At 32.9% G+C, this 14470-nt stretch overlaps 2 protein-coding genes across 7 annotated transcripts in view; one reads left to right on the top strand and one right to left on the bottom strand.

Annotated features, from left to right (window-relative positions):
- The window catches only part of LOC139498343 (trafficking protein particle complex subunit 9-like), a 302312-nt gene extending 301885 nt beyond the window's left edge, over positions 1-427 (bottom strand). For 3 of the 6 annotated variants that reach the window (XR_011657898.1, XR_011657900.1, XM_071286721.1), the window contains exon 1: positions 310-427. The gene's annotated coding sequence lies outside the window, so the exon portion shown is untranslated. Of the gene's footprint in view, positions 1-292 lie in introns of all 6 variants that reach the window. The other 3 variants (XR_011657897.1, XR_011657899.1, XM_071286720.1) reach the window with 2 other exon arrangements.
- Positions 365-9976, top strand: LOC139498351 (uncharacterized). Its single transcript, XM_071286736.1, has 5 exons — positions 365-486; positions 3021-3133; positions 3927-4554; positions 6191-6439; positions 7179-9976. The coding sequence occupies exons 2-5, from the start codon at positions 3022-3024 to the stop codon at positions 7660-7662; spliced, it is 1473 nt and encodes a 490-aa protein (XP_071142837.1). The 5' UTR covers positions 365-486; position 3021; the 3' UTR covers positions 7663-9976.
- The last annotated feature ends 4494 nt before the right edge of the window (positions 9977-14470 follow it).

Genomic DNA, 14470 nt, shown 5'->3' with positions numbered 1-14470 from the left:
CATTTCATAAAGATACGGGGCAGGTATGTTCATAAATACACGGAGCAGGTATAATCAGAAGGATCATGGAGCAGGTATATTCATAAAGATATAGCGCAGGTATAGGTATAAAGGTTGTTAAGCAGATCTATATATACATCAAAGTGAAATTAATAATAACTTAAATTTGTTTGATTTCCACCTATAAAATTTGACAAATGTCTCATTTGATATGTCTGATTTTGTCAGACGAACAGGGGTTTTATCTGATTATTCTACAAGTTCAAAACTCAACTAAGTGAGTCATCATTACTTTATCAACTGACATACATGGAACATATTAAGAATTGTCGTCAGCTACGTTTCATTTCTGCAAAATATCAGGATCAAACTCAAAGTCTCGCCTCCTCTCGTGAGACAGCCATTTTCCGTAACGTGTCCGGGGTTTACTATTTTGACAGTACTTCCGGTGACAATTTTCTCTGTTTATTTTTTCTCTGATACAAAGTATGGCCATATATGCATTTTGCTCACATTCACAATGACTAAAAAAAAACATTTATTCCCACCAAAGTTGTTTTCAGGAAATGAATTTTCTTGAAATGTTTTACCCAGATAGATCAGTCGTACGTGTGCCAAATTAGGAGCACGATTTTCCTACCCTTCCGGAGCACCTGAGATCATGTACCCCTTTATCTAATCAATATGACAATGACTCTAAATATACTTACCACTACAAAACACCAGCAACAGTCCTAAAACTTATTTGTACATAAAGCGATTTTTAAACCTTCATACCTTAAAACCTAAATGTGTCAGTAAAACCATCTAGCTGCGGAACCGTATCTTTTAATAGTTTTATGGTCCTTTCTATATATCTTTTTTTATTTTGCGGATAGTCCACAAATAGAGAAAAAAAAATATAAGGACATGAGAGCTACGGTTCCTGTAGGTATAAAACAACCTTACCCAAGTACCCCGAAATTTAACTAAAATAAAAAAGGCCAATTTAATTTTTTGCTGTGATACATTCTTGAAATGTGTACAATTTGTGTACAATCTTGTGTACAATTTGGAAATTAGTATGGCGTTCATTATCACTGGACTAGTATATATTTGTTTAGGGGCCAGCTGAAGGACGCCTCCGGGTGCCGGAATTTCTCACTACATTGAAGACCTGTTGGTGACCCTCTGCTGTTGTTTTTTATTTGGTCGGGTTGTTGTCTCTTTGACACATTCCCCATTTCCATTCTCAATTTTATTGATGTCAGAGTTAAACAGTCATTCTCATCTTACGCTAGTGTCAAATTGGTAAAAAAATAAATAAAGTGATATATCAAAATATCCATTATATCGCTATTTGTCGGAGCAGGAACATATACATTGTATATTGAAGAGACTTGACACTACATGTAGTTACCTAATATTAGCCGATTTCATTAACAAGTCATAGTTAATCAATAACACCATACAGAAACCGACATCTGTAAAATATGTTCTCGCATTGACTAATTACTACTGATTTCATTAAATGCCAGTGCACCTAAATTGCATTCTGTCACATCAAAATTGTCATAATTCACATTAATTTCATCACAGAAGAGTACAAAATGCAAAAAGGGTAATAATAAAATGGCGCTGATGGCACTTTACATCAAAGAAATCACATGTATATTGGTAATTTTATACATGTATGACAAAATATACCTACATTAGAATGATTAGAATAAAATTTATATTTGTTGAGTTTGTTTTAATATGGATAATTTATTGAGCAATCTCAATGCTTTTGCAGTGTGATGCTTCAAAAATCTATTAATCTAGTAAAGTTTCATGTAGCTCGGTACTTTATTAATTTTATACTGAAAAGCCTTTATGCATGATCAGAATCATTTCCCTTAGATATACTGATCCCAGGTCAGAGGTCTCAAATAATTATTTGATTGTGATTTGTCAAAATCAGTTGATTTTTGTTATCAAGCATGTCAAGTAGAAAATGTATATTTTAGCAAAATGCACTAAATATTACCGTTGACATGGTTAACATCCTTTGGTAAGATTTTTTACCGATATTTTTCATGAATTGCAAAGGTACCCTTCTTCATCAAGGTTCCTTTATTACAACCCACCTTGCTATGACGCCTTCAAATAAATTCAGAATGGAAAAGGGGAATGTGTCAAAGAGACAACAACCCGACCATAGAACAGACAACAGCAGAAAGTCACCAACAGGTCTTCAATGCAGCGAGAAATTCCCGCACCCGGAAGCGTCCTTCAGCTGTTTGTCTTTCTTGCTGTGACACCTTCCTACTATGTCTTAAGCGTCCAAGCTTGTTTTTAAAACATGTTGAATAAACAAAGACAATCAACATCGACATTACAGTATTTTGAAATTTAAACCTGAAAGTTTTCAAAACATAGACTAAGGAGATGTATGAATCCTCGTATGATTGCCAATGAGACCTCTATCCACCTGGCAGCATGACCAGAAAACAAATGAGTAGATATAAGGTACACATGTACATGTACTGTAGGTCAGTGAATATATAGTCATTAATGATAAGTCAAACCCATACTAATTTGCAGGTTTCAAAAGGTGACCTATACATGTAGTTGTTAATTTCTGTGTCATCTGGTCTCTTGCGTAGAGTTGTCTCATTGGCAATATATCACATCTTTTTTTTTAAATTTCACATACATGACATAACAAAACGGAAAACAATTGAAATGAGAAAAACAACAAAAGCCTGATTTACGTACAAAACCAAAAAAACTTCAAACAAAAATAAATATATATATGATAAACATGTATGGTAACAAACAACAACCACTGAATAACAGGCTTCTGACTTGGAAAGTTTTGTGGCACAATCAATTAATTTGTTTAAATATTACATGTATTGGACATCTAGACATTACTGATAACTTTTAAATCACAAATTGCACTCTAATGAAGCAAATTTATGACATAACGCCATATTTCTATCCTTATTTTTGTAGCTATTGTCATGATTGTATAATGTTTCTAATTTATTTTTTAGAATGGATGGAAATGAGAATCATTTAATAGTTAATTTCACTATGGACAGCTCAAATATTATGAACAGTATTAATGGTGACGATAGTAATTCCACAACAGAAAATCTCCATTCTGGTAAAGATAGTTACCATGGTTACTTTTTATTGTGTTAGTAGGACGAGTCCTCAAACACATTCCTTTTTCTTAAGGTGGTACCCAACACTTTCACTAAAATTGATTTGACATGTTTAATTTTCATAAAATTTTGTCAAAGTACAAATGTATTTACTTTGACCCTTTAACAAAAATATAAAAATTTCAAAGATTTTGAACCAACCGTTTTGTCAGAAAAATTACACTGGTTATATAGCAGTTTGACATACACCAATTTTGATCATTGAGAAGCTTAATATTCCCTTTACAACACAACGTAATTAAAACGTTAAGCTGACTTTATAGAGTTATCTCCCTGTAGTGTTAGGTACCACCTTAATTTGCATATATTTTCTTGCTATACACACTGAGAGACAGATGATAAACAATGACAACATAATTTTGTAAACGTTTATACATTCATAAAATTGAAATCTTTTGAAATTTTAACTCTTACCATGTTTACAATAACTCAAATAATTCACTCCCTCTCCCATGTCCCTGTTAGATTTTCTCGTTCAAAAATGCAGCCATCATTGACATAGAGCAGCTGAATATAATGACTAACTTACACAGTTTATCTTGACAATAAATAAATTTGGGCTTTCAATGCTTTTATAACTTGTTACTAAATATCTGCATTTTTAAATTTCTTTTTTTAGAGCATTGCTGAGATGAACATGCTTCTGGCGTGAAAAATTTCAATCTTGGTATCTAGGACGAGTTAATAATGATAATCAATTTGAACAAAACTGATGACTGTCTTTTTTTGTAGGAATAGGTCGGGAAACACATGTAACTTATTTAATTTCTGGAGAAACACAGCATAATATTTTACCTGTAAAGTCTTGTGAACAGTCAAACATTTCCATTATGTCTGATGTAGATGTTAATTCTATTCCTGAAGATGCTGTTGTCATAGCAACAACAGATGGAGATATTAAAGAACATGTGATCGCTTTGCCAACAGAAAACACAATTGATGGCAATGAAAATACTGTTGCCATGGCAATAACAGACAATGACCTTAAACATAAGGTTATTTTGCCTGCAGACATTGATGACATTGGTACACAAGTCATAACAATTCCTATGGATATGTTGCAATATATGGATGGGAATGAAGGGCATGTCATCACCATACCAACAGAATATACCTCTTTAACTGAAAGTGAACATCAACAGGTCATCACCATGCCAACAGAATATGCAACTACGAATGGCTCTGGACATTTTGAATATGCAGTTAAAAATGAAGATGACCTTGGACAGGTCATCACCATACCAACAGATTCTGTTACTGAGGTTGACCTTGAAAAACTCATATCCATGCAAGGTGAAGGATCAGAAATGGAATCTCAGCCTCATATCATATATGTTTTGTCAAAAAATGAATCAGAAGTGTAAGTCTTTTGCAATATATATTTAGAAGCTTAAAGTCACTTTTGCCACTTATAATTTAGTATTTACAGTTTATTGTTGAGCTTTTTGATAATTTACTCACCCAAGTCTTGAGTTCTTTTACAAATGGACAGTTTATCATGTTCATTGTTTCCATTAGCATGATTAGTTGAACAATGTGGGGAAAAATGGTACAGAAAAAAAATCATTTCAGAAGAAAACAACTTTATTAAATAGTATCAATATAACATACACATGATGCATATATATATTTTTTATATATATATATATATATTAAATATATATATATATATGCATCATGTGCATGTAAATCGTCGCTCTTTTCTGTAAATTGTTGGACCGGAGTTTTTGTCATCAGTTATACATAATTGTTGGACCAGAGTTTTTGTCATCAGTTATACATATATATATATATATATACATAATATATATGTATAACTGATGACAAAAACTCTGGTCCAACAATTTACAGAAAAGAGCGACGATTTACAGAAAAGAACCGAAAAGGACAGAAAAGGACCAAAAAGAACCGAAAAGGACTGAACATGCTGAAAAGAACCGAAAAAGAGGATACATATATATTTATTATATAAAGTTAAAACAATGGATATATACACAGATTTTTTTATATTCTTACAATTTTTCATAATTATAATTCAAATTTAGATTGTGCATTTATTGGGATATGTGAACTTACAAAAGAGAAACAATATAACTTGTTTTTTTAGTAATATTTTTTTAATATATATATATACATGATATATGTATGCTTAATTATTATTTATTTTTCATCAAGGATTTTAATCTTATCAATTAAATATTTGTTTACGTAAATATAAGAAGGTGTGACAACCCTCTATCCAAGTCATATTTTGAACAAGTTAAATATTATAGGTCAAAGTACGGTCTTCAACAGGAAGTCTTGGCTCACACCAAACAACAAGCTATAAAGGGGCCCCCAAAAAATAACTAGGGGCCCTTATTTAGTGAATATTTTTTTTCACATGTAAGTTAAAACTAGTCCTGTCACAGTATAATGTTTTCAAAGATTTGCAACTTTCTAATTTCCTTCGATTACAAAAAAAAATGATTTCCTTTTCGGTTCTTTTTGGTCCTTTTCGGTTCTTTTTGGTACTTTTCTGTAAATCGTCGCTCTTTTCTGTAAGTCGTTGAACCCCAAAAACTCTACATGTAGATGTTAGATAATACTTATATTACAAGAACTAAATTATGTGAAGGAATTTCAAAGAGCCTGTCTAAAATCTGTATTCATGCTAAAAATAGCAATATTTTTGTTTTGACTAAAACTTTGCACATAATATTGAGAATGGAAACAGGGTCTTCAATACCTTAAGAAAATCCTGCACGGGAAGGGGACTTCAGCTAGACCCTAAACAAAAATGTATACTACAGAAAGGTAACATGTAGTTCAGGGATAATATACATTGCATTAAACTCTGAAACAAAATTTAAAAAACATACAAGACTAAAAGACAAAATACCAGATGCTCCTGACTAGGGACAGACACAAAATATTGTATTGTATGTTTTGTATGTGTTTATAATTTTATAGGATGTAGATTTTTTTGCTTGACTATTTTTACAATTTAATTTCAGTGATGGAGCCAGTAACGACACATCCTTCGTTGCTATTGTGCCAGAGTCAACAGAAGATGCTGTAACCATGGCAGCCAATCAAATTGAAGATGAAAGTTTAACATATGTTGCCTTGACACCAGACTCTACCCAGAATGACATAGCCATTTCCTTTCAAGAGGAAGATTGTACTTTATCCTTGAAAGAGATCTCAGCGCGAGAAAGGAGCAGATTAATAAAAAGGGCACAGAGACAGAATACTGTTTTCAGGTACCAGGCACAAAGTCCTTTAATTTTGTTTCAATATTGATTTTAATGCAACACTGTTAAAAGAGATTTGTATGCCCTGTCTACAATTGTAAGTGGATATAAGTGTTTTTCAGCCAATGCATCTATTCTCCCATCTGTTCTTTTGTTCCTCATTGTGGGTCTCATTGGGGTCTAAGCGTGACACGGGATTGCCATTTTTTTGTAAGAGTGACACTTGAATTATTGTGTCGTGAAAACGAGAAATGAGGTCTAGCGGGACCTGGGAAATGACAAAAAAATGAGAATTGGTTACGTACATAGTGTAAGCAGGATACAGGAATCTGACAAAACAGTAAGTGGGATCCGGGATTGGAACCCCCCAATGAGACCCCCCTCATTAGGTTAAAAATTTGGTTTCACATACCTGTAGTTTTACATAGTTTCAACTTTTCGATCACCTCACCTTGAAACTCTGTACACATTATAATGATGAGGAGATGTTGTATTATTGCCAATGAGACTAAGTTTCAGTTTTGTAGTGTTTTGTTTAATTTATTCAACAATTGACATGATTGAGGCATTCATCATTTTTCTTATTGTGTGTTTAATTTATTCATGAATTGAGGTGACCGTTATTAATGAGGGAGCACTGAAGTGCAATAAAAATATAAATTGTGAGTTCAAATACTGAAATAAATATGCTGCTTATCTTAATGCCTTTTTGCAATTTTACAAACAATTTGTATTTTACATTTTACAGGGAGAAAGAAAGAGGGAAAGTAAGGAAAAGTATGCAAGATAAAAGGAAGGATCCAGCTTACAGAGAATTAGAAAGAAAAAAGGACAGAGAAAGAAGACGCTTGTCGAGACTAACAAATGCCTCTTTACGGGAAAAAGAAAGATTAAGGGACAGAGAATATAAAAGAAGACAAAAAATCGATGATATAAAGATTAAAAATAAAGACGATGATCTTCAATGTGATTCTTTAGTTAGATACATGAACGATATCGATGAGAAATGTCAATTAACAATTAGTTGTAAACTGGATGATAGCTGTTCGGAAGATAATATGTATAGCTTTAATGATAAAAGTGCTTTTGATGAGGATCTGCAGACATCTAGTCTAAGTGTTAATGGTGATAGAACAGATCTGATTGGTCAATATGGAGATAGTGTCCTCCAATCAGATATCTTGTCTGATAAAGACTCAGATTCAAGACATTATATACCATTTATAACTTAACATAACATAACACTAAAAAATCTCAATGATATGCAACCTTCTAGTTTAGTGCTAAGGATGGTAGAACAGATCTGATTGTTTATTTGGAGATAGTGTCCTCCAGTCAGATAGCTTGACTGGTAAAGACTCAGATTCAATAAACGTATTTACACTTTTGGTATTTAGCTGAATCTTGCCCCTCAGGGGTTAAAAAATGTTGTTACAGCTAACTAGCCCAGGACTTATTGGCAGCAGGATTTTACTAGCCCTGTTTGAAGAACTGCTAGCCCATCAAAACCAACCTGCTAGCCCATGTGTGCCTTACAAATCAGAGTTTGCTGCATAATACAGGGTGGGTGTCATGTTTTGAAGGGGACATTATACACTGTATTAAACTAGGTCATTTTTATCCGTTGTAGTACTATGGGTCATTAAATATTTTCTGGCAGAGAAAACATGTTCATTGGTTTTATCGTGTGAAACAAGTGGTTTAATTATTATATTTGTTGTCCACACATACAAGGGAGACCTTTTATTGACGTGCCGGTCAGGGAAACACTGGCAATATTCGCAGAACATGGTCTCGGATTTTCATCCCAGCGCCACAGCCGACCTTGCCTAGAGGAATCTTTCTGTCCATGTCACTAGATATGTTCTTTTCCACTTTTCCCGATCGTTTTTACATTTTTTTTGGATGAATTTTCAGCCTCATTTGTATCCCCTTCATCTACCGATTTTTGCTTTGAAACTGACGAAGTAAATCAGGTGCCCGTTCTAAAATGTTTTGAAATATATATTTTGTTGTATTGTTTCGTGTTCAACAGTTGTCCGACAAGACCAATACATAATAACCAGTACCTTTAATTGAAATCTCGACAGAAGCAATGTACAATACCCCCTGTACTGAGAAAACGATATTGGAAGTATGAGATATTGCGATCAATAGATGATACCTGGTCACCCTGAGTTATTTGTTCTATTTTTAAAACATGTAACTGTACAACAGAGTTGCATTCAATATCGTAGCGGCTACGTAGTGCTACATAGATTTTTGTCTACTGAACGAGTAGCTAGCCTAGCTGCTATCAATATATATGTTGCAGCTAGGCTAGCTTCACGTTCAATAGTCATAAATCTGTGTATCCCTAAGTAGCCACTACGATATTGAACACAACCCTAGACCTGTACAAAACCAAATCCGGGATGACGTAATTGAATCTGATTTGCTAAGATAGAATAGGGATGAAGGGATTTTCCACTATCTATTTTGGAAACGCGAAGAATTTTTTGTTACTAGTCCGTCGGGCATATTGGGTTAAAAGTTTAGATTGCCCGAGACGTAAATGCTCTAGTCCCGGGCGTCGGGCTAGTGGATTTTTTAACCCCTGCCCCTGAATGACCTTAGATCTACTCCGAATCACCTTTTGAAGTCAAGCAACAATCACTTTTAAATTGTGACGTCAAATATTTTAAATTATGATGTCAAAGTTTACGGGAACCTGTGTGATTTTACGTAATGGCGGACAAATTTGCATACAAGTGTAAATACGTCTATACATTATATACCATTCATAACTTACCATAAGTGCTTTTGTTGTTGATCTGCAAACTGCTAGTTTAATTGCTACAGGTGATAGAACAGATATGATTGGACAAGATGGAGATAGTGTTCTCCAATCAAATGTCTTGTCTAATAAAGATTCAAATTAAAGACATTATTTATAAAAATTACCATATCTTAATATAACATTAAAAATCTCATGTTACAATTATTTATATGAATAATTAGATAATTGTACAAAATATGATGATTTTGCAAAAAAATCAATTAATAGACATCAATTCGTATTTAATCTATTGATGAAATTTTAGCATGCTTAGTGGTTCTTATGTTACTTTGTGAATAGTTGAACTGGAAATCTGTGATTATTGAACTTTTGTAATCCTTGTTTTCAAAATTTCAATAGGGAACATACTTTTTATAATTGTATAAATAAACCAATTTTTCAAGACGTTTCGGCCATTGGCCTTCTTCAGTTCTTTATTTTTCCTCTCAACTACATGGCTGACATTTTGTTTTTAATCATTGAAAAGATGTTATAGATTTGTAGTCCATCAAAATTCAATTGGTATGTTGAACAGAAAATAAAAGGTTATAAAAATTTTCATAAGAATAGAAATTCAATAGATCCATATTCCATAGAACAAATATATTTATTGCCTTTAGTGTACTTCTGTTGAACAATTTTCAGGAAAAGAATGAGTGTTATATATGTGTTGTGTTTGTCTCCCTTTCATCTGAAAGTGAAATGGTAATAAAAATTGGGTCACTTGATTATTTTATTTTTATTGTACTCAAACAAAATGCTAACTTAGATATATAACTTGTCATGGTGTAAACTATATAACAAATAGCAAGTAAATAACTTCAAGCACGTAGAAAAAAAGTATGGAAAACTGATTATTTTGACAAGTAAATTTATAAGTCCAAGGACCGCAACTCTGCACAAAATCATCAGACCAGAAACATATGGATCTGAAATTTGTCATAATAACCCTATATGTCAATTATCAAATCCTTAGCTTCAAGAATCATGAAAAAAAATGAAATAACTTAATATTTGCATGCATTTTCTAAATCCTAGGACAATAGCAAAATCATCAGACCTGAACACAATTTGATCTTGATTTATAACTTGTCATTATGAAACTATATGCCAATTATGAAATCTATATCTTCAAGCAATACAAAAAATAGTGTGTAGAGTATTTTAGGGAATTTTAAGTCCAAGGACCATAACTCTGTTCAAAATCATCAGACTGAAACAAAATACAAACTTGATCTATAACTTATGATAAAACAATACACCAAATATCAAATCAATATATTCAAGCACAAAGAACAAAAGTATGAAAAACTGATTTGCTGTACAGACAGATTCAAACTTAAAGTCCCCTTCCCGTCTGGGATGAAAATTTTAGGAACTGAATTTTCGGCTCTCCCTTGACACCATTTGCGAGTATGGTCTCGAGGAATAGTCCGTCGGAAGGGGACGATAAATGGCTGACCCATGTTAAGAGAGAGCCATATCTCTTGCATGTTAAAGACACCCTTGTAGATTTCAAAAAAGAGCAGGCTAATGCCGCTACAAGGCAGCACTCGCACCCGCAAAGTGGAAAGGGATTAATATAAGTTGCAAAACTTGTTTCCCAATCCACTATAAATAAATATGTTTAAACTAAGTAGGGGACTAATAAGGTCACTACATTTGGTGTATGAATGAATTGTAAGGTGTACATGTCCGTCTGCCAGGTTTCATCTAGCCTTGATCTAATTTTCATTATTTAATACTACATTATAGCGATTTTGGTTTTTTATCAGATTTTATAAGTAAAACATCAACAATATTTGGGATTTGGAAGGATTGTAAGGTGTACTTGTCTATCCATCTGATCTTCACATTATTTTCATGGTTCATTGGTTAGTTTTAATGGTTATGTCTTAATTATATAAAATACTATAAGCTATATGCAAACTATATATCCATTCTCAATTTTATATTTGGTGTATAATATGATTGCAAGGTGTTTTAGTTTAAACATTTTATTTGCTGAATTAAAGCAAAATGGATTAGACACAAGTAAATCATACTTATGAAGTCTTCTCCATAATACAATATAAAGTTACAGTAATAGTATAATATAATGGACATGCATATAAAACAAACAATTTATACAATATAATACTAGCTTTCATAGGTGAACAAAGAGAAGAAAAAAAAAAGAAAGTTTGAAAAGTCGTATAATTCTGTGACGATGACTTGTGAATTGATGACAATGATGACGTTCCATGCAAGGTGTACAAACAGGGTTCACCTGATATTGACCTAATTTAATGGCTCATTTTTTTGTATAATACTAACTTTAAACATGGGTATGTCAATTTCAGAAAACATTTAGTTTGAACCAGTGTTTTATCTATAATTCATAATTTTCCTCTTCATTTTTATATAACTTGGGTAATTTTTTCATAAAATAAAGTTGGACACTTTCTATTGATCTGTCTGTGTTTAGCATGAGGAAATCTTCAATGTGTTAGGAGAGCCTCTTGTTTTTTATGTAAAGATTGCATGAAATGCAATCAAAACCTTATGGGACTGACTAGATATCTAAATCTTCCAAGGCTGCTCACTACCTTTTTGATGCACAAAATATAGTGCATTGATCTTAACATTCTATACATCCTGTCCATGAACATTGCCAGAAATTTATGGATGTAATACATTTTTTTTGTACATGCTCAAATGGTTATATTTATAAATTTTACTGTTTACAAATTTTTGAATTTGTTGAAATACTAAGGCTTTTCTACCTCAGGCATAGATTACCTTAGCTGTATTTGGCAAAACTTTTAGGAATTTTGGTCCTCAATGCTCTTCAACTTCGTACTTTATTTGGCCTTTTTAACTTTTTTGGATTTGAGCGTCACTGATGAGTCTTTTGTAGACGAAACGCGTGTCTGCTGTATAAACTAAATTTAGTCCTGGTATCTATGATGAGTTTATATTCAAGGCACAAAATGTTGTTACACTTGTCAAGTAAATTACACAACTTTTGCAAGGTGCAGGAATCTAATATCTGTTCTTAAAATATTAATGTTGTTATTATTAAAGTCATCTTCAAAAATTGATTGGAGTTATCTTCCTTTGTCCAGGCTGTTAAGTCAACTACAACCAATGCTTTATAAATTGCAATATTAAATTTTTTATTCCCTCTGATAAATTGAAGCAATCTTTACCATTCAGTGCTTAAAAGCACTTTGATATTTGGTAACATTTAGAGGATTGATTTTCAACAAACCAAGTTGTAAAGGAACATAACTCAGAAACTGTAAAAGTGATGCTACTCAAATATGTACCTGCTCTGATTTTTGTGGTAGAAGCATTGTGTATATGTTTCATAACATTTAGTTGAGCCAGACTTAAGTTAGAGAACAGAAACCAAAAATTCAGAAATTTTTCCATTTGTAAAGTGGTACAACTCTAGAACAATATTAGTGACACCAAAATCCACGAGAGTGCACACGCTGAAATGTCTCATCTTCTTTACTAATCATTTATATTATGTTGATAGTCCTAAATATAAAGCTTTATTACAACTGTCACATAAACTTAACATTAACCGAGAAAAATTAACATTGACTAATGAACCATGAAAATGAGGTCAAGGTCAGAAGAACCATGCCAGGCAGACATGTACAGCTAACAATACTTCCATACAACAAATATAGTTGACCTATTGCTTATAGTTTAAGAAAAACAGACCAAAACTTAACACTGAGCAATGAACCATGAAAACGAGGTCAAGGTCAAATAAAACCTGCGCAGCTGACATATAGATCATAAAATATTTCCATACACCAAATATAGTTGACACATGGCATATAGTATGAGATAAAAAGATCCAAAACTCAAAAACTTAACTTTGACCACTGAACCATGAAAATGAGGTCAAGGTCAGATGACATCTGCCCACAAGACATGTACTCCTTAAAATCATTCCATACAATAAATATAGTAGGCCTATTGCATAAAGTATGAGAAAAATAGACCAAAACACAAAAACTTAACTATAACCACTGAACCATGAAAATGAGGTCATGGTCAGATAACACCTGCCAGTTGGACATGTACACCTTACAGTCCTTCCATACACCAAATATATTAGACCTATTGCTTATAGTATCTGAGATAAGGACTTGACCACCAAAACTTAACCTTGTTCACTGATCCATAAAATGAGGTCGAGGTCAAGTGAAAACTGTCTGATAGGCATGAGGACCTTGCAAGGTATACGCACATACCAAATATAGTTATCCTATTACTGATAATAAGAGAGAATTTAACATTACAAAAAATCTGAACTTTTTTTTCAAGTGGTCACTGAACCATGACTAGAGGCCTAATATAACCAAACTTGGCCACAATCATCATTGGGGTATTTAGTTTTTAAAATGTGTGCGGTGACCCAGCCAACCTACCAAGATGGCTGCCATGGCTAAAAATAGAATATAGGGGTAAAATGTAGATTTTGGCTTATAACTCTGAAACCACAGCATTTAGAGCAAATCTGACAAGTGATTAAATTGTTTATCAAGTCAATATCTATATCTAAATGCCCTGAAATTGTCAGATGAATTCGACAATGGGTTGTTGGGTTGCTGCCCCCAATTTGCAATTTAAAAAATTTTGGTTATCTTGAATACTATTATAGATAGAGATAAACTGTAAACAGCAATAATGTTCAGCAAAGTAAGATCTACAAATAGGTCAACATGACCAAAATGGTCAGTTGACCCCTTAAGGAGTTATTGCCCTTTATAGTCAATTCTCAACAAATTTCATTAATTTGGTAAATTTTTGTTAATTTTCACAAAATAATTTCCTCTGTTACTAATGGGCAAAGTTCATCATAGATAGAGATACATTTGTAATTGTAAGTAGCTAGAACGTTCAGTAAAATAAGAACTTCAAACACATCACCATTACCAAAATGTGTCCTTTGTTTAATATGCACAAAGACCAAGGTGAGCGACACAGGCTCTTAAGAGCCTCTAGTTTAAAGTAGATACCCCAATGATGATTGTGGCCAAGTGTGTTTAAATTTGGCCCAGTAGTTTCAGAGGAGAAGATTTTTGTAAAAGTTTACAACGATGGACGACGAAATGAACAACAGACGCCAAGTGAGCTAAAAAAGGGGTCAAGGACATTGGACATGTAACTGACGAAAACTTTGTAACATGAGGCATCTATATACAAGGTATGAAGCA

The sequence above is a fragment of the Mytilus edulis genome, chromosome 12 (assembly GCF_963676685.1).
Source record: "Mytilus edulis chromosome 12, xbMytEdul2.2, whole genome shotgun sequence".
Taxonomy (NCBI): Eukaryota; Metazoa; Mollusca; class Bivalvia; order Mytilida; family Mytilidae; genus Mytilus; species Mytilus edulis.
This window is presented reverse-complemented; position numbering and strand designations above follow the sequence as displayed.